Source organism: Xyrauchen texanus, chromosome 23, assembly GCF_025860055.1.
Source record: "Xyrauchen texanus isolate HMW12.3.18 chromosome 23, RBS_HiC_50CHRs, whole genome shotgun sequence".
Classification (NCBI taxonomy): domain Eukaryota; kingdom Metazoa; phylum Chordata; class Actinopteri; order Cypriniformes; family Catostomidae; genus Xyrauchen; species Xyrauchen texanus.
Window position 1 is genome coordinate 26694743 of NC_068298.1, and position 19189 is coordinate 26713931.

Sequence of the window (19189 nt, forward strand, 5' to 3'; positions counted from 1 at the left end):
CCATTGAAGAATTACGAGCACTATCTGAGAGCACTGAAATTGCAATCTGATATCTGGAAATGCCACTGATGCTTGTTACTCCATTATGTCTACCATAATAAATTCTGCATATAATATCTATTTGCAAGCAAAACGAGACATAGTTCTCTCCTGTGTAATAGGCATGCCCCATTCAGTCAATACACTCATTCAAAAAGTCAGTTGTATTATGTAGGAACACTTCACACATTTTTTTTCCACTTTTTCCATGTGGTACAAATGTAATTGTTGAAGGAGTTTATTACATTCCATGGGCCATGAAAAACAGTGTCCATGTGGAAATCCACTGGGGAATCTTAAATGATATCCATGTCGAAATCCTCAAGGGAATTTGTGGCAATATTCTCTCTGAGACAGACTATTTTTGAGATTTTGTTTTCTGCGAGGTAATGAAGTCCAGTTTGCCGTAAAGACATTTTTGCCACGAGTGGGTTGGAAGATATATTGTCTCATAAGTGCAATTCTCTTTTTGTCACAGGCTTTGTGTGGAAGTGCCTGCTATAGTGGACTGTCTCTTTCTGCAATGAGGAGAGTTCCAAATCCATGAGAAAGCTCTGTTCTGGTCTTGAATGAGTCCAAAGCTTTGAGGTAAAATTACTTTGGTCGCAAATAAGCTTTGACTTGATCTCAGCACCATCTGTGCAGAGCTATCATGCTATCAATACAAACTTGATTCCCTTATTCTGTTGAATACACCTCTACATTATTGCTGGGATAAAATAAAGATTGGAAAAACAGAAAACAGTACATCAAACAATTGTGTTTCTCAAAATTGAGAAATCAAACAGAAGCTGCCTTTGTGCGATTGGAGGTTTTTGAGTTGATTCTGAACATTCTTCTCTTTCAAAGCCTGAATTGAATACAGTCAGAGAGTGTGAATATGTGTGTGGCAAATTGAGGTCTAATTTGTAGAATGGACTTTTTTTTTTTTTTTTTGCTGACTGGAACTATCACACTTTAGGCAACATGATTTCTGATGTACATGAAACACAGACACACACAAACCCACTCTCACTGATATACAGATATTGAGAAGCACATAAAGATCACTTCTGCACAAGGATAGATAAATTGCATGAACTTTTATCACAGTGTAGTGGATCGGCATTCTCTCGAATTAACACGCATACGTGCCAATGGTATATTCTATGCAAAAATAAAAAGGTTTTGCATGATATGAGCATGAAGCAATCGTCTGACCGGGGTGTTGGGGGTTCTCATGATATGAGCCTGAAGCAATCATCTGTGTTCCGCACTGCTTTTGGGTCCTTGAATAACATACAACGTGTGAGTGAGGGCAGCCGGTGGACATTCTGGTGCCCTCTAAGGGTAAGATGGTGCTCCAAAAGATAGTTGGAGCCCTACGCAGACTGCGTAGTCTGCTTATAGGGAGTGGCAGTACAGTGGATGTGCTTTTCAAATGTATATCAGAATAATATGTTAATATTATGGACAAGTAGAGGTTTAAACCTGTTGCAATGTTGATGGCATAATACAGAAACTTGATTTAACTGTGCCTTCCCGAACTCCAATAAAATATAGTTAACTGTAATATAAAAATTAACTATTGTATTCTGTTCATTAAGGGTTTACATGCTGTGTGTTACACGTACATTTTGACTCCACACATGTATTTTGTACCAAAGTTATTATTATTTTTTTTTTTTTTACAAATATTAGATCACTAACTTCAATGATTTAAAAACTATAAAGTTGTGAATTTTTATTTTATTTACCACTAAATGACTTAACAACACCATTAATTTTTATATAAAATAAGAACATTTTATGTTAAATTCACTTTTACACTTTAACTACATGTCACAATTTTATTCAGGGACATCTGCCATCTGTTGGAGAGAGAGAGAGAGAGAGAGAGAGAGAGAGAGAGATTGTTGTTATAGTTTTTATTTTATTTGATTCATTACCTGGCACCTTATTTTAAATCTATCTTATCATTATTATTTGTCTTGTTTTGTGTATTAATGCTTTGGCAATATTGTATGTAAACACAATCATGCCAATAAAGTACTTTAAATTGAAATTGAGAGAGAGCGAGAGAGAGAGAGAGAGAGAAAACTTTAGACATGAAATTATTTAATGTCATATTTCAACTTTAGACATGATTTTTGTTTTCAGATCATATGACTAGTTATGCAATTAGATATATGTTCAGACATTATCAAAGACATTTAAAAATAATTTGTCAAAGTTTAGCATTTTGTAAGGTGTTTTGAAGTGTCAGTTTTTGAAATGATGCCACATTAGATTTTAGTTGCCTATTACTTATTTCAAACATCCCAATTCAATTAATTTTAAGAAATTTATAAAATATGTAAATAAAACCAACAGAAATAAACGTGTGTGTGTTTGCTTGTATGCGTACGCGCGCGCGAGCATGTGTGTGTGTGTGTGTGTGTGTGTGTGTGTGTGAGAATGTGAGTTCTGCATTGTGGATGTGTTATAGTATCACCACTTAATTTATGTGTGTGTGTTCTGCTTTGTGGCTGATTTATTGATTTTATTTTACAAGTAAAAAAGAATGCACAGTTTTATCATCTCACCCATTCATTTCCAATAGGGGGCCAAATTTGACCCTGAACACCATTAGTGTTAATTTTTTTTCACACCACTACACTAACAGAATCCAGGCCAGTTTTTTTTTTTTATTATTATTTTTTTGTGTGTAGATAGTAAATGTATGAAAAGTCACCAAACCTCATCCCATGGAGATGGAGGGAACCATGTTTTTAAAGAAACAAAGTTATATATATATATATATATATATATATATATATATACATATATACCTATCAGTCACAACATTAAAACCACCCGCCTAATATTGTGTAGGTCCCCCACGTGCCACCAAATCAGTGCCAACCCGCATCTTAGAATAGCATTCTGAGATGCTATCCTTCTCAACACAATTGTGCAGAGAGGTTCTCTGAGATACTGTAGACAGTTCGAACCAGTCTGGCCATTCGCTTTTGACCTCTCTCATCAACAACCCTGATGGAGGGAACGAGACATTGTGTCAATGTAGTGACACTAAGGGTCACCCTTGGGAGCACCAGATACCTCTGATCTTTGAGAAAAAGCCAATGGGAATTGGCGAGTGGAATTTGCATGCCACTCCCCCAGATATACGGGTATAAAAGGAGCTGGAATGCAACCACTGATTCAGGCTTTGTGCTGAGGAGCCGAGACAAGGTCCTGGCCATTTCAGCAGGTAGTTCAGTGTTGTGGCAGGAGGGACACAACGTCTCATTCCCTCCATTGTTCCCTATACAAAATGGCACGACTAACTGAACTGTATTACGTGGACTGGCGGTGCGAGACGGGCAGACCTCTGTGTGCCTCATAGCCAGCGCACCCGGACGTAACGTAACATCGCCCAATGCTCTTGTAGACGTCAAACAGTCCCCTGCACCTCTGGGACAAGCTGACTGCTCAAAAAATAAGGACCGGCTGACCCAGCCGCAGCCTCTTCTCTTTTTTCTCCCCAAAAGGAACAAAATTGTTCAGTTGTGTGCCATATAGGGTCCAACGTCGGGGGGTGTCCCTCCAAAGAGTAGAAAACCACAGAAAACCCCACCCGGAGGAGGGGGCATTTGAGTGGAAATGCATCATATGGTCATATCGAACCCTGTTGGAAGCATCTCATGTGGTAGATCCTACCCGAGAAGGGAAGATTTTCAACAGACACGGTGACCAGGGGCAGAGGGACCTCTGTCCAAGGAAGATGAGGTTTACCAACAGGGAAACTACTTTGCAGAAAATACATCACAAAGGATTACCAATGGGGTAACCAGCGCATGTGGAGCACCTTCCCCAGTACAGGGCCTAGTTACCACACGTACTGGGACGGCAGCGAGTTTCTCCGAAAAATCGCCAGCCACAGGGCTATGGAGGAAGGACATCCATGGTCCACGCTTTTGTGAACGCGACAGGGAGAAAAAGTGCATTTCTAGGGGAAAGGCGCTATGCGCAAGCGGTACACACTTCCAGCTCCCGGAACTTATCTGTTCTTACCTGACCACACGGGACAAAACTCAACTGGCTCAACCTGGAGGTTGTAAAACCTTGCAAAGGTGTTAGGTGTTGCTCATCCCGCTGCTCTACAAATCTCTGCTAAAGTGGCGCTATTGGTCAGAGCCCAGGAGGCCGCTACACCCCTGGTAGAGTGGGCACATAAACCTGCGGGGACAGCACATCCTTGGCATGATATGCCATAGTGATGGCGTCAATGACCCAGTGGGCGATGCTCTGTTTGGAGACAGCACCTAATTTCCGCTGAACACCAAAGCAGACAAAGAGCTGGCCGGAGCTTCTAAAGCTCTGCATGCAATACAAATAGATGCGCAGAGCACGCACCAGACAAAGCAATGCCAAGGCTGGGTCTGCCTCCTCATGGGGCATCGATTGCTGGTTCACCACCTGATCCCTGAACAGAGTCATGGGAACCTTGGGCACATAGCCCGGTTGGGGTCTCAGGATCATGTGAGAGTAACCCGGACCGAACTCCAGGCAAGATTCGCTGACAGAGAACACCTGCAGGTCCCCTAACCTCTTGATGGAGGTAAGCGCCGACAGGAGGGCAGTCTTCAAGGAGAGCACCTTTAACTCCTCAGATTCTAGGGGCTCAAATGTAGCTCCCCGGTTGCCCCGAAGGACCATCTACATCTCTGGGGGTCTTTACATCGGGAAGGACACCACTTGGCAAACAGATGCCAATTCAGGGCGGACTGTCACGAGGAGCGTGATGTACAAGAACCAAGTCTGGGTGGGCCAATAGGGTGCCACTAGAATGACCTGCTCCTCGTCCTCCCTGACCTTGCACAACATCTGTGCAAGTAGGCTCACTGGAGGGGAACGCATACTTGTGTAGCTCCAAGGGCCAGCTGTGTGCCAGCATATCTGTGCTGAGGGGAGACTTGGTCATGGAATACCAGAGCGGGCAGTGGGAGGATTCCCGGGAAGCGAACAGGTTCACTTGTGCTTGGCTGACTCGACTCCAAATCAGATGGAACACCTGAGGGTGGAGTCTCCACTCTCCTGTGAGTGTGACCTGCCACTACAGTGCATCTGCTGTGCACCCAGTTGATGTACGCCACCTTCGGCGTGTTGTCCATCCAGACCAACTCGTGCTTGCCCTGGATAATCGGCAAAAGCCTAGAAAAGAGATGCTCTGAACTGGGGAGAGCTTGCTCTTTTCCCAGTTGACCCGAAGTCCCAGCTGGCTGAGGTGCCTGAGCACCAGGTCCCTGTGCACACACAACAAGTCCCGCGAGTTAACCAGAATCAGCCAGTCGTCGAGATAGTTGAGGATGCGGGTGCCCACTTCCCTTAACGGGGCAGGGGCTGCCTCTGAGACCTTCGTGATGGCGCGAGTTGACAGGGACAGACCGAAGGGGAGGACGTGTACTGGTATGCCCGGCCCTCAAAGCAAACCGCAGGAAGCGTCTGTGTCGAGTTAGAACCGAGACATGGAAGTATGTGTCCTTGAAGTCTACCACCACGGTGATGCCGGACGCTCACTAAAATGCGTTTTTGCATCAGCATCTTCAGGTCCAAGATTGGCCGCAACCCTCTGCCGTTTTTGGGTATGATGACACAGGGGCTGTAAAACCCCTTCTTCATCTTGGCTGGAGGAACTACAAACCTTTCATACAGCCCAGTCATACTCTTACATCTTTCTGAAACTTAAAAGAATGAATTTTGCATTCCATCCAAACTGGGGCATCTGTTTTAGTTGAGGCCCTCTCCCTCTAACACCTTCCATTTTCCTGACTCTGTTGTGACCTATAATATAGTTCTTTAATGAGTTTTAGCACAATGCTCAGTAGCAGCTGGTGATAAATATTTGATAAATAATCAATTTGTGGATTTCCTTTGAGGCCTTTATCAGAGTCTGGTAAATAGAATACAAATCTGCCCAATTATTCACAGCATCGCCATCACATGGTCCAAACACAAACAAACAAATGGATACGCAAATATCTCCTCAGGAGACCATATCCATATTCCTCTAGATCAGGACCCAAACGTACCTCTATGGAGCTAAAAGAGTCTCAATAAAGATAAATGCACACACTACATTCACATATGCACACACATGATTCATACATGCACACACAGGATTCATACATGCACACGCAGAATACACAAATGCGCACAAAATTCACAAATGCACGCACAAAATTTAAAAAGCACAGAAGAGTCACAAATGCATAAAAAAATCATAAATGCACACAAAATTCATAAATACACACACAATTCAGAAATGCAAACAAAATTTACAAATGCACACAAGATTAAGAAATGCACAGGACAAGATTCAGAAATGTATTTCTGATGCACGCACAAATATATCTTGATTTACAAACTTTTTGCGGTCTGTGAACTTCACTGCATTTGTGTGTGAATTTTGGGACTCCCCTGACTTGGCTCGACACACAAATGCCTTTTTTTAAACAAGGAATGATCTGGAACCAATCAGATATCTCCCTTGTTTTAGCCAATCACAAGAACGCACCCCACGTGGGGGATTGAGCCAATCACATGAACGCGTTCACGCAGCGCTTGCATGTGGTGCGGGCATTGTCACTCAGTTGAGACCTCAACATGGCTTCTGGCAACGACAGGGGAGCGGTAAGTATAACTTAACGTGTTTAGCTAGTTATAGCCCTGTTATGAGATGTTGTTTAATTGTTAATGTTAACCGGTTTATTTGTGCAACTATCAACATAAGCTAGCGAGCTGAGCTAGCGAACTACGCTAGCGCGTCTGCATGCTAATAGGGTCAGGCTAACGTTAGTATCTTTCCATAAAGTTTAAATTCTTGTGAATTAAGTGACTGTTTGACAGGGTCTGTCAGCCCCAAGCCGAGGTAGCAGCTCGGGCTTTTGTGCAGTTATTGGCCCGGAGCTGTCCTCGGCTCCAAACGCACCGAGAGAGAGTACAGCAGCAGTCAGGGCTGGAGGCAGTGCTCCTCTGCCGGTTAGCGATGGTAGGGTGAGACAGGCTATGAGAAGGTGATCCATTTAACTTAGTATTTCTACATTTGCTAGTAAAGTATAAAGAGAGACCATAGTCCCTCATCTAACTATTCTTATTGCCCTCTGTCTGGTAGGGTTGGGAATCTGAACTCAAAAACTAATTTTATTTTGGGGGTGTTCCATGCAGGTGCTGAACTTGTCCCAAACTTTATTTCAAATAGCTTAATTGGCATGAATGTTTAGGTGAAGAATGTTGCTAAAGCAGAAATTCACATACAAATTTACATTTGGTGCTTAAGAAAAGATTAATCAGTCCTCCAAAGTTTTTGGTACATAGATAAAGCATTATGTATTGTTTATTAAGTGACACATGTTTACTTTACTGACAGTGAATAATATTATTCTGGCACATTTAATATTGGTGTCTGGAACAGTAATGAATAGCGTTAGTGTATTTTATACTGTTATTGAGACATTATTTAAATTATTTAAATTATTTTAATTATTTATTATTTAAATTAAACGAAACACAAAAATATCTGGTTTCCCTACAAATCTTTTTGTCTTTCCCACATCAGGCAGTTCCCGAGTATGTTTAATACTGATCAGCCAAGAGGAAAATGACGATTCTCGACCCCTGCCCCTTGCATTGTGAAAAGGACAGACTTTCATATTTATGTCCTTTCGGAACCCAGTCAGTTAACACCAAAGGGCTCAGAAGAGCTAGAACTTGCCCATGCTGGCCTTGGGAAGAGGATGTTAAGTATACCAGACCACTTGAAACACGATGAGGTAATCATGTAGTATATAATACTGTAGAATGGGTAATGATTAAAAATGTTAATCATTTGCAGAATAGTGAATAATTTCATTTTTTTTAAGATTGTAGCTCTACTTGAGGAGGAATTTCCTAAAATGAAGACCTTACAAGGAGGATGGATGTTTTTCAAGTCTACAGGTAGAATTTTTTTAAATCTCCAATTACGAAAAATATAGTTAATGTTTTTCCCATTCAAAACCTCAGATATGTCATGTGATGTCCGGCGATGAATTGCTTCAAGTTGTAGAGGACAGTACTATGACTTGTTTGCCTGACAAAATATAACTTTTAATATTAATGATTGTGAGACTGCAAGATTTTAAAGAACTCTTACTTCTTTCCATTTTAAAATAGGTGGTAGCGGACGTCGCAAGCTGTCCATAATTCCAACTGACGCTGAGGGTTACTCCACAAGGCTTCTTAAATCAGCATCTAACAATGGGAAAAACATAGTATTTGTAATTCCACTACAGGAGAAGCTTTCTACCGAACCACTTTCCTATGATTCAGTAGAGTTCGCCAAGATGCCACAGTCAAAATGCATTACATGTGGCAGTCAAATGCCTTTGCAGCTGTTGCCGTTGCATGTGGAGGAATGCAATGGCACATTGACTGTAAGCTGTATTACAACATGTCTCTCATTTGTCTTTTTTAGTTTGTTCAAATGACTGTTTTCAAAGTATTAAGTATTTATTATATATATCTTTTTAATTTATTTTATTTATTTAGGAGAGTGAATCTGGGACATGTCTTGATGAAGATTGTTCAGTTCTTGAGCAGCCAGTCCCATCTACCATAGCCATGGATGAATCCATGGCGGTAATAGATGTTGTCTTTTCTGTTGCTTTGGAATTTAGGAAGAAAGCATTATTTTTTTACTCATCACATAAAGTAAGCAGAGGTTTTAGTACAGAATAATTTAATGCTTGCAGATATATAAATAGATTGGTCATAACACATCTCAAAATGAAATATTTTTTTTTTACTCAGACACAAATTTTTGATCATAGCATATTTCCTGTTGCTAGTGAATATAACATGTCTGTAAGATGCATAAAACATGACACTATTTCACAAATTTCATGTATGAAAAGTATTGACCTTTTTTTTGCAGGTCTGCCCAATCTGTCTTGCATCGTACCCAGCTGATGTTCTCCCATCTCATGCAAGCACATGTGGTGAAAGGTAGGAAGTTTATGTCTGATAGATTCAGGTAACCGATTGGCAGACATTATCAGAATGTAATGACATGTTCTAAGTATGAGGAAGGACATGTGTAAAAAGTGTCATTTCATTAGAGTATCACGTGAAGAATTATCAGAGGAACACCTTTCTGCATTAATGGGGGGAAAAAACAAACATGACATGTGTTGGAAGTGTTTCTGGAGCTACTGTTTTTTGGCTGCCTCTGAGGGAATGTTAGCTTGCTAATAGTGACAAAACACTTTTGTCCCTACCTAATGTCTGTGGTGATATTGAAACATAACTAGTCATTAAAATGATGCACCTCAATTACCAAATTTTGTATTCATATTAATTCTGTAGCACATTTAGTTAACCTAGTTTTGTATATTAACTCCATGTCTTAATTTTAATATAAACCTTTGGCACCACTGACCAACTAGATGGTAAATAATTAAAATAATCACCACTCATGATTTGGCTGTTTCCCATTCTTCCAAGCAATATTTATTTATTATAATTTATTTGGTCTGTTCTAAGAATGAACTGTGCTCAACCCAGCATAGCAGCCAGTCCGCCATGGGGAGAAGAATTGCCAGGACCCTCAAGGGTAGAAGAATTGCCAGGACCCTCAGTTCCACAATCGTCAGCAGGTAATATATGCACAATTACTGCTATAGTGTTGCATTGTTGAAAATAATGTTGTCAACATAACTTTAGTCAAGTGATTTTTAAAAAAGGAATATTGATTTCAAGTACTTACCCATGATATATCACATTAACCTGCGGGGATTTCAAAATGTCACATTTATTCTTGCTTTAGAAACAAGTTGATATTAGTATATCATTTAGAAGGCCCTTTGCATCAACAACTTTTTGTGGTAAATTACAGCTTCAACCTGGGCCACTGAAGTCGACCCCCAAAAAGCATGCCAGTTGTTCAGAGAAGATTTACTGAACCGTTACTCTGAAAGTCCACGCCTCTGTCTATCACTCGACATGTTTGATGCAGAAGAAGAACAGGACAGTGCATTCATTTCGTTCTATAAGCAGAATAATGTGAACTGGGCAGCTCCATTCAAGTGCAGGCTGAGAGGTATTAATAAAGCGTGTAACCTCTTTTTCCATTATAGGTAGTTATTCTCTGAATTGAATTGAGTCCATGTCCCTTAGCCCCCCTGTATTTATTGTTGCAGAAACTCAGAAAACTTTACCACAATAGCCATGCTCTGTTTACTTGACATAATCTGGTCGATTGTCCTTTTCATCTCAAATATTATTTTCCCCCAAGGAGATGCAGCAGTGGGTGATGGTGTCAACAGACATGTTTTATCAATGGCCATGCAGAAATTGAAAACTGGCTTCAGAATAAATTTAGGTTTGTATATATGAGTGCGCGTCATCTATGTTTTCATGTTAAAACTTTTAATTGCAGTACTTTTTGTAGCCTATTCATTGGACACTAATGTCATCAAATGAAGGAATAGTATTGACATGTAAACTCTACTTTAAATAAACAATATGTTCTAACTTAACCTCCAAAGACAGATCTGGGTCTAACTGTGATCAAGCATGTTTTTAAACATAATGCTCAATGTTTCTTGATCTTTTTTAAAACCTCTTCCCAATCCTGTAAAATTAGCCTAAAACGCCTAATCAAGGCATACCCAAAGTAAATTTAAAGCTGTTCTTGAACCGTTTGGAGTACATGCATGGTTTTGGTCACATTTGAAAGGGGATACTCTGAAGTTTTTTCCCCAGCAGTCAGAATTACTGTAAGTTCTACTGATTCTGAGTAATAGAAGTTTGAACACAATGAAATAGAAGTTTTTTTTTTCCGCCTGAAATTTTTTTTGCATACAGATGCCTGCAGATGACTATAACTTGTAGCTATTAGCTTGAGAACACAATGGGATCACAGCATGAAGCCTTACCTAGTCCAAGTTCAAATTTTAGAACAATACCATAAAAATTTTATATTTTACACATGTTTTTCTAAGGGTACACCCAGGCGTTTTACAAAAGTGCCTTTTGGATACTCCAAAAGGACCCTTTGGTAACCTAGGACAAAAAGGCTCCTACTTTTGAACGCTTCAACGTACAGTCATAATTTTGGGCTCTAATGAAAGATGACACTTAGAGCTATCATATTCCATATCCAGATCCACTATTAGTTTTGCTGACACAGAGTAACTGATGCATAAACACATTAGAGTGCCTTTTCCCTTCTTGAAACTAAATGTTGTGCATATAAAAGAGTCAAAACTAGTGCTATGGTGGACAATTTGTTTATATAAAAAATACACAACAAACTATTTACATGAATTTTTACACAAAGTATTTACAAACCATTATAAAATTGTACATGTTTCTAGCAACATGCCAGTCATTGTAGCAGTCACATTTGGGTACAAAGCACAAAGGCAGAACACAGGAAGAGTACTTCACTGGTGTCTTTGCATGACACTGCCTGCACTTCAGACGACCAGCGGTGCAAGATTTGGTGATGTGCAACGGCCTGTGATCTGCTCTTCGTGGAGCAGGAGATACGGGTCTGGCTGTGGAGTGAGACCCCAACTCTGCCAGCTCCTCAGAGAGACCCTTGCTGGCAAAGTATACAGTATTTACAGTAAATATACATACAATAATGCATATTTACACACTCGAAAAGAAAAACTATATATATATATATATATATATATATATATATATATATATATATATATATAAATTTACAAAGCTAGACACAACTTTTCCATCTTTTCTGTATTATATATATATATATATAGTTTTTCTTTTCGAGTGTGTAAATATGCATTATTGTATGTATATTTACTGTAAATACTGTATACTTTGCCAATGTACTATGGAACAAAGAGATGGGCCTACACCTCCCCCATCAATTCAGCATTGTAACAAATAGATGGGCCTACACCTCCCCACCTCCCCGCATTGTAACAAATAGACTCTCAAACACAACATATATTCTTATTTTCAACTTATATTTATTTATATATATATATATATATATATATATATATATATATATATATATATATATATATATATATATTTACAGTAAATATACAAAACATCTATATAGCATGTCAATAGATCTGAAACAAACAATGAACTAAAACCTCACACACGCACATACAAATACAAAAAACACGCACAAACGGTTCAAACACTCACTGAGGAAACACACGACAAAGGGTAATTACAAAATGTGTTCATTATTCAAACTAAAGCTTATTTATGCGGAATATACAGTAATATATGTTATAAAACACAAGAAAACACTTACTTGTCCAGAGCAATGTCTCATCTCTCCATATTTCCTCTGCCTCCAAATCATCCTGTATTGTTTTCAGAAATTTCATCTCCAAACTCAGAATTTTGACAATGAATGCCTTCTTATATCACATCCTGGGGTGAAAATCCTGTTTTTCGCGTCCGTTTCACCATATTTAAATCGCCAAATGTGTAAACAGTTCCAAAACAGTTCTCCAATGGCTTTATGCGCGGAGGCGCAAAACTGTCGGTAAACTCGAGGCTGCTTACGCACACGCATAAGAGAACCGTGCTCTAATGGTTCCACTAAAGCCGCATATCACTGTTTTCAGAATTTCATTGGCTATACGATGCGTCAGTCATTTCCACTCTTCGATGTAATTGGTTTGATCAGTAAACAAAGGAATGTGGGTATGCCCTTACATTCGACACAGACTGTGGTTGGGTATTGAAGGCTTTGGATAGGACATGGAAGCTCCTATTGGGTCAAATGAGGTGTCAATCGAAAGGTCAGAGTGCATGCTTCCATTTTGATACCGGATATAGGAAATGTTTACATCTGAACTGAAGTTATTACCGATAATATGTGAAAGATTAGGCACAGCTGCCAGGTGCTTTGAAATGATGCAACAAGAGTCTGTGGATATTTATTGATGTAATAATGTGATTTGGACTAAACATTTTACTTGATTTGATCGTTTGGACATTTGACAATGAAACAACACCGTTTTTGTCGGGAAGTTATGGCTCAGTGGACTACTATGAGGCTTCATAGGTGAGTTGCCTAAATTTTGTTTTTGGTTGTTTATATGTTGGTGGTCTGACAAAGATATAGATTGTACCTGCTGTTGTGATTGTATCTTAAAAAGGTTTACATCGTTCGAATCACGAGTATCTCAGCTTTCCAAATATATGTATTATGTTTACTTTTTTTTTTTTGGAGTTTTATCTTTCAAAAACATAAACCTCTGAAACACACCGTGGGTCGAGTGCGGCACGTCGGACCGGGAAAGCGTTAAAAAAAATTAGAAAGGCTCTGCTGCTCCTACAACCCTTTTTGAGGGGGAAAAAGAACATCGGGTTCCCTCTGCAGCTGCTGCCCTGCGGGAAAGCAACCTATTTGAGATGGCAGGTCGTATGATCGGTCATTCTTTCCTGCATGGTGGGTTCAGCTTCTCTGGACTCAGTTTGCCTGTGGTGACCCTATTGACTGGTGAGAGCATCGACACTGCAGCATCAGCTCTGACACTGGAGGACTGTCCTGATATTGACCATCGTGAAACAATTGGTTTGGTGAGTAACTTGGTTACACATTGCACATTTTTGTTCATCACACGCGTGTCTGTGCCGAGACATTTTGTAATTTGTGATTTCAAAAGCTTTTGGTGTCTGTTATTTACTCCAAATGTTTGTTATTTTTATTGTACCTTTTGCCTTTTTGTGGATTGCTTGGTGACAACATTTCATGTAATTAAATTATTTTACCTTTTGTGAATGTGTACCTGCTTTAGCTGAAGAATGCTGAACTTACTGCTGAAGAAAACACCAAAGTGACTGATCTTTGCCTCTTCTGGGATCTTCCATTTCCAACCTCCACCAATCGTGTCTGGCTGTTCCAGTAACTGCTTTCACATGCAGTAATTATTTTATAAATTACTTTGTTAGTATTTATATTGGAGGTTTGCCGTGTAACTCATGTTACATCTGTGCCTACAGTCAATTTCCTATAAAATAGTGCCTCTGTGTAAATGTTACCTTCTGTCCTGTCAATTCTGTCTGCAGGTACTTCACCGTGTTAAACAGCCAATTAAACAAATACGGAAAGGCCTTAAACAAACAGGAATCTGGCCACTTCTTTCAGATAGGCCAGATGTCCATCCCTTAATTTTCCAAAGGGAGTCAAGTGAGAAGCTTAACCCACAGGTAAAGCTTAGTTCACACTACACAATTTTTAGCCCGATTTTCCACTCTGCGACCGTCAGGCTGTGATCGGGAGTAAATCAGTGATCGATCAGCGGTCGTTATGTGTGAACTACTCAACGACTCATCAAAACGACGCCCGACTAGGCCTGTCACGATAACAAATGTTGCTGGACGATAAATTGTCCAAGAAAATATTGCGATAAACGATAATATTGTCGTTCTGAGACCATTTACATCTAAAATAATGATAATGGCATAATAATGCAGGTACAGCTTTTCAAAGATCAATAAACTTTTATTTCTAAAGACTATTTAACACTGAAAATGGAAAACATTTTAAATATCCACAATATTCTCTCACTCTGTTAACAAAAAATGCACTTGGTTTACACTTGGATATAAACTAAACCCGACCCTACCCAATGATAAATTATTTGTTATTGAAGCATTAACACATAAACCACTGTTAATTTAACATAAAAGCAAGCAGGCTACTGCGTGCATGGTTTGGCATGACTGAATATGCGCGCAAAGTACGCTCCCTTAATAATTCCTAAAAAGCTGACATCAGTTCATCGCGATCTCACACATCTCTGTTATTATCAATGAAGCTGACTGCACAATGAATCTTTCATAATATCCACACTTTGTTTGTTATAATTAGAGGATTTGCCAGCATACAGAATTCAGCACTGAACAAAAAGTCAGTTTTGAGCGGTGAGGGGAGTCTATCTTAAATGCTTCTGATTGGCCATTGCGTGAAATCAACACATATGTCTGTGATTGGCTACATCACTCAACGCTGCAAACATGTTACGAATAGAAACTCTGGCCTGTAAATCGTTTCAATTTTGTTTTAGTTGTTCTTGTTGCTTTTCTGCAACAGATGAATAAAAATCCATTAGTTTTTATGTTTTATTCATAGAATAAGAGTGCATTACCGCCCGCGCTCGCACTTGGCCATCAAATGTAGTGCCGCGCCGCACTCTATTGCGTTGGGAGTGCACGTCTCTAGATCAAGTTCGGGCTCGGGCAGAATAAGCTCTAGTTCACTCCTCCTACGCTAAGGAACCGAGAGTTGTCATCCAGTCTCTTTGGTAGAGAGAGAGAGAGAGAGAGAGAGAGAGAGAGAGAGAGAGAGAGAGAGAGAGAGAGAGAGACGAGGAAAACAAACATGCATGCAAATGGAAATTATTGTGGCCGGAAAAATTATCGAGCTAATTTTTTTTTATCGTGCGATTAATTGATTTATTGACTATCGCGACAGGCCTACGCCCGACACATCGCCGATGCCAGCCAGATATTTATGATTTAATTTTTTGCAGAGACTGTGTGTAGTTTTGTTTGGTGTCACGGGGGTGTGTAGATCTAAAATGAAAGGCTTATTTTAGTCATATGTTAAAGTTGTGTTACTTATGTGACAGAAATAGATTGTTCATTCATAAAAAAGATCACTACAATTTTGAGCACTTAGCAACATTTAATAAGTTTCAATCCTGACATGAAATATGTTTATATTTGATCCCTTGTAGACTATGATCCAGAGCATTACCTGGCCACAACCCAACTTTGACAGCGACGAGGATGAGGACGACACTGTTCCAGTGGAGAAAATCAGTCTTGTCACTGGATTTTTGAGAAAATTCATAGATGAAGGTAATACTGTAAATGGTCTTTATTTCCTTATTTTTCATTCTCATCTTAATTCACACATAATTGTTTCCTCATAACAATCCCAGTTACTACAATAATAAAGTGGTTCTTCATATTGACCACCTTTTATGTGCATTTGTGTTTTATTTCATCTCAGTGTGAGCTGGTTTACTGTTTTATTCAGATGGTCATGTTTCTCTCCCTCCTCCTTTCTGTCCTCTGCTGTGTGCTTTATTAACAGCACAGGGAAAGGAGAAGAAACAGTAAAGCCCAGCTCACACTGAGATTAAATAAAACACAAATGCATATAAAATTGGTACGTGAAACTTCATACTTTGTTTACATTCCACAGTATTTACAGCAGCATTTAAAGTGATCCTTTTGACGTTCTAAACTAGGAGAGGAAAAGAGACAGGGATTTTACTTTTATAAAGTTTGTACTTTTTAAGTTCAGCACTGTGATATTTTGAAGTGTAGCACATTATTATTTGTCATCTGTTTTAAAGCCTGTCTAAACGGCAAGGATTGCTGATGTGTTATCTTGAGTATCTAAGAGTGCCATAACTGGATTTGTTAAAAAGATAAGATTCTTATGAGAGAATGGTTACTTGAGTTGAGCCGGATACTCGGCTGAATCGAGTATCCGGTACGGATAAAGCACTTTTGCCGAGTACGAGAGATGCGAGTCAATATCTGTTCAGACGTGGTGCCTGGTAGAATGCTGAAGCTCAATGCTGATGCTGTCATGTAAATAGTTTTCTAATCAACCCATATCAATTGCCTTTATGCACAGCTCCACTACTTCCTGAACTTAAGCCAGCTCCTTTATTTCCTGTCTTACATTATTGGACACACTGATTAATTCAGGTGTGCCTGACCTCAGTAGTCATAGCAACAATAATCAGACACACCTGGATTAATCAGTGTGTCCAATAATGTAAGACAGGAAATAAAGGAGCTGGCTTAAGTTCAGGAAGTAGTGCAGCTGTGCATAAAGTCAACTGCATGCTTAAAATAACATACTGGTTAAAGCCCCACCCATTTCAAGACAACCCGACCCACTTCCAGGTTAAATCCCGTCCACTTCCGGGTTAGGCCCCGCACAGTCCGAGTACAGATAATGCTGTACTCGCTCATCCCTAATAGTTACTTCATATTTTTTGAAAGATCTACTCCAATGTAAAGTTTTGAGGGGTCACAAGTACAATTTTTCTCTTCCATAGCGTCACCAGATGTGCTGCGTGACCTGATGAAGTTTTGGGTGGGGTGTGAACTGCCAACAAGAAAACTCAACGTTGAGGTTGTAACCTCAATTTATCCAGTGGCTCTCACCTGCTTCTTCAAGTTGAAGCTCCCCAGCCACTACCAGACCTACAAGATTTTTCACCAGGACTTGATGATGGCCCTCAGTTCCATAAGTTCTGGCTTTGGACTTGTAGGTGCAAATGTCATCAACTTCTTGCACTCAGTCCCTCTTTTGAAATGGAATCACTTAAGAGCAATTCCTGCACCAGTAACTTTATAAAGTTTGCTTATTCTAGTTGATTGTCAGGCACCACCTTCACCTGTCAATAAATACTTTGGAGTTGGTTTGGAGATTGTCTGTAGCCTGTGTTTTTTTTTTGTTTTTTTTTAATGTGCACTAGTTCTTTAGTGATTTTCATATTCTTAATCTAGCTGCTGGTGTACTTTTGTGATGTCCTCTGCAGTGCAATGAGCTTGGATCATCTCTTTGAGAGCTGTGGCAGCTTTCTTGGCTTCTAGTTCATTAAGCTCAGACTTCTATAGACATTTAGTTGTAGTTATTGAAGTTTATACAGCTAGTACATGTTTAATACATTCAAATGTTTAGGTAAATACCAGTTTCTACAATATTACTGTTGCCATTTTACAGTTCTGTTCTAAATGACAGTGTATACCTAACAATGTTGTTTTTTGTAAAGCCTATTTGTTTAAATTGTTACCCCTTTACAGTGATGTGTTGTAGATACAACTGTGCGGCTACATTTGATAAAATTCTGGGAAGTCTGGTGTAAATTTGTTCCCTTGAACAACATTAAATGTGTTAAACAAACATTTTTATGGTCTTATTTATGTAGCCATTTGAAATGGCCTTCTCACTCAATATTGGACAAACTCCAAAAATGTTTCACCACTGTTACAGGGACAGTTAAAAAAAATACAGGAATTTCTTTAAAGCAATAAATCAGTTTATTAAATGTCTTGTTTACAAATAGCATGCAGAGTTTTAAGTAAAAAATACATTTCATACTTTAAACACTCCATGAATGTTGAAAATAACCCAGCAACAAACAAGACCCAATTCCAGCCAACATTCCAAATTTTTGGTCAAGTCACAGGAAGCCATTGAAAAATGGCAAGAGAGCCACATGCTCTTATCTTGCCTCAATTAAGTTCTCAACGTATTGGACAGTGTTGAGGTATATATCCGCCCCAAAACAGTCTGATTGCTGCAGTGGATCCATGTTGTCTCGCAGTGCCATCATTTCCAGGTCCAAAAGAGGACTATCCAGTTCAGGGATGTTGACCCCGGAATGAGACTCATTTGCGTAGCCATTCTCCTCCCATTGAATCTCTGGGATGGGTATTCCCTGACAAAGACGTGTATAAAAATAATGCATATTAAATGTTATTGAACAAACTTAAACTTGTGCCTATATCACTACTACAAAACAGGTAATAATTTCAGACAATATATAAAAATGGATTATATTTTATGTAAATAAATGAATCATTGATTGTGTTAAAATGTGAAAGTAATTACATATTTAAAACCAAGAAAAGACTTGGGCCCTGTTTCAGAAAGTGGGTTTAGTGAAAACTCTGAATATCTTCAGCCTGAGATGAGGGAAAACTCTGGGTTTTCAGTTTCAGAGAGAAAGATCAGATAAACTCAAGATCAGTAACCTTACACTGTGAACAAACGCTGAGTTTTCCTCATTCATAATGTCGCTCGCTATCAAAGTACATATCTGAACGCATTTACGTCTTTAGAAACATTGAAACTAATCTGTATAAAACCAATCAAACACAAATCTTTCATATGGTAGTTGCACTGATTGGAACATCTATATGGTAGTTATGTTGGATAGGCTATGACGTGAATATTTCTGAGTGAGGATGACTCTGGTGCAGCTGAAACAAAGAAAAGTTTAAAAGTTAGTTTTTCCATTATTATCTGCTGATAGTCTGAATGTGTTTTACATAATTTCATTAAACACAAAATGAGCATGACTGTTACTTTACAATCGGTCCA

The 19189-nt window shown here is 39.2% G+C and overlaps 1 protein-coding gene and 1 long non-coding RNA gene across 2 annotated transcripts; both read left to right on the top strand.

Annotated features, from left to right (window-relative positions):
- The first annotated feature begins 524 nt into the window (after window positions 1-524).
- Window positions 525-13958, top strand: LOC127663465 (uncharacterized). Its single transcript, XM_052155067.1, has 10 exons — window positions 525-627; window positions 7619-7832; window positions 7923-7998; window positions 8215-8474; window positions 8590-8679; window positions 8975-9045; window positions 9583-9695; window positions 9935-10138; window positions 13430-13629; window positions 13848-13958. Exons 2-10 carry the CDS (start codon window positions 7797-7799, stop codon window positions 13956-13958), a joined length of 1161 nt encoding a protein of 386 aa, XP_052011027.1. The 5' UTR covers window positions 525-627; window positions 7619-7796.
- A 164-nt stretch (window positions 13959-14122) lies between these two features.
- Window positions 14123-17907, top strand: LOC127617267 (uncharacterized). The gene is made up of 3 exons (XR_007967297.1): window positions 14123-14259; window positions 15792-15915; window positions 17136-17907. It is a non-coding gene; the product is annotated as an uncharacterized LOC127617267 (long non-coding RNA).
- The last annotated feature ends 1282 nt before the right edge of the window (window positions 17908-19189 follow it).

Excerpts from the sequence above, each read along its gene's own strand:
- LOC127663465 (XM_052155067.1), top strand. The coding sequence starts at position 7,797 with ATGTTAAGTATACCAGACCACTTGAAACACGATGAG. Across the intron at positions 7,999-8,214 it reads GATGTTTTTCAAGTCTACAG|GTGGTAGCGGACGTCGCAAG; the intron begins GTAGAATTTTTT and ends ATTTTAAAATAG. Across the intron at positions 9,046-9,582 it reads GCAAGCACATGTGGTGAAAG|AATGAACTGTGCTCAACCCA; the intron begins GTAGGAAGTTTA and ends GTCTGTTCTAAG.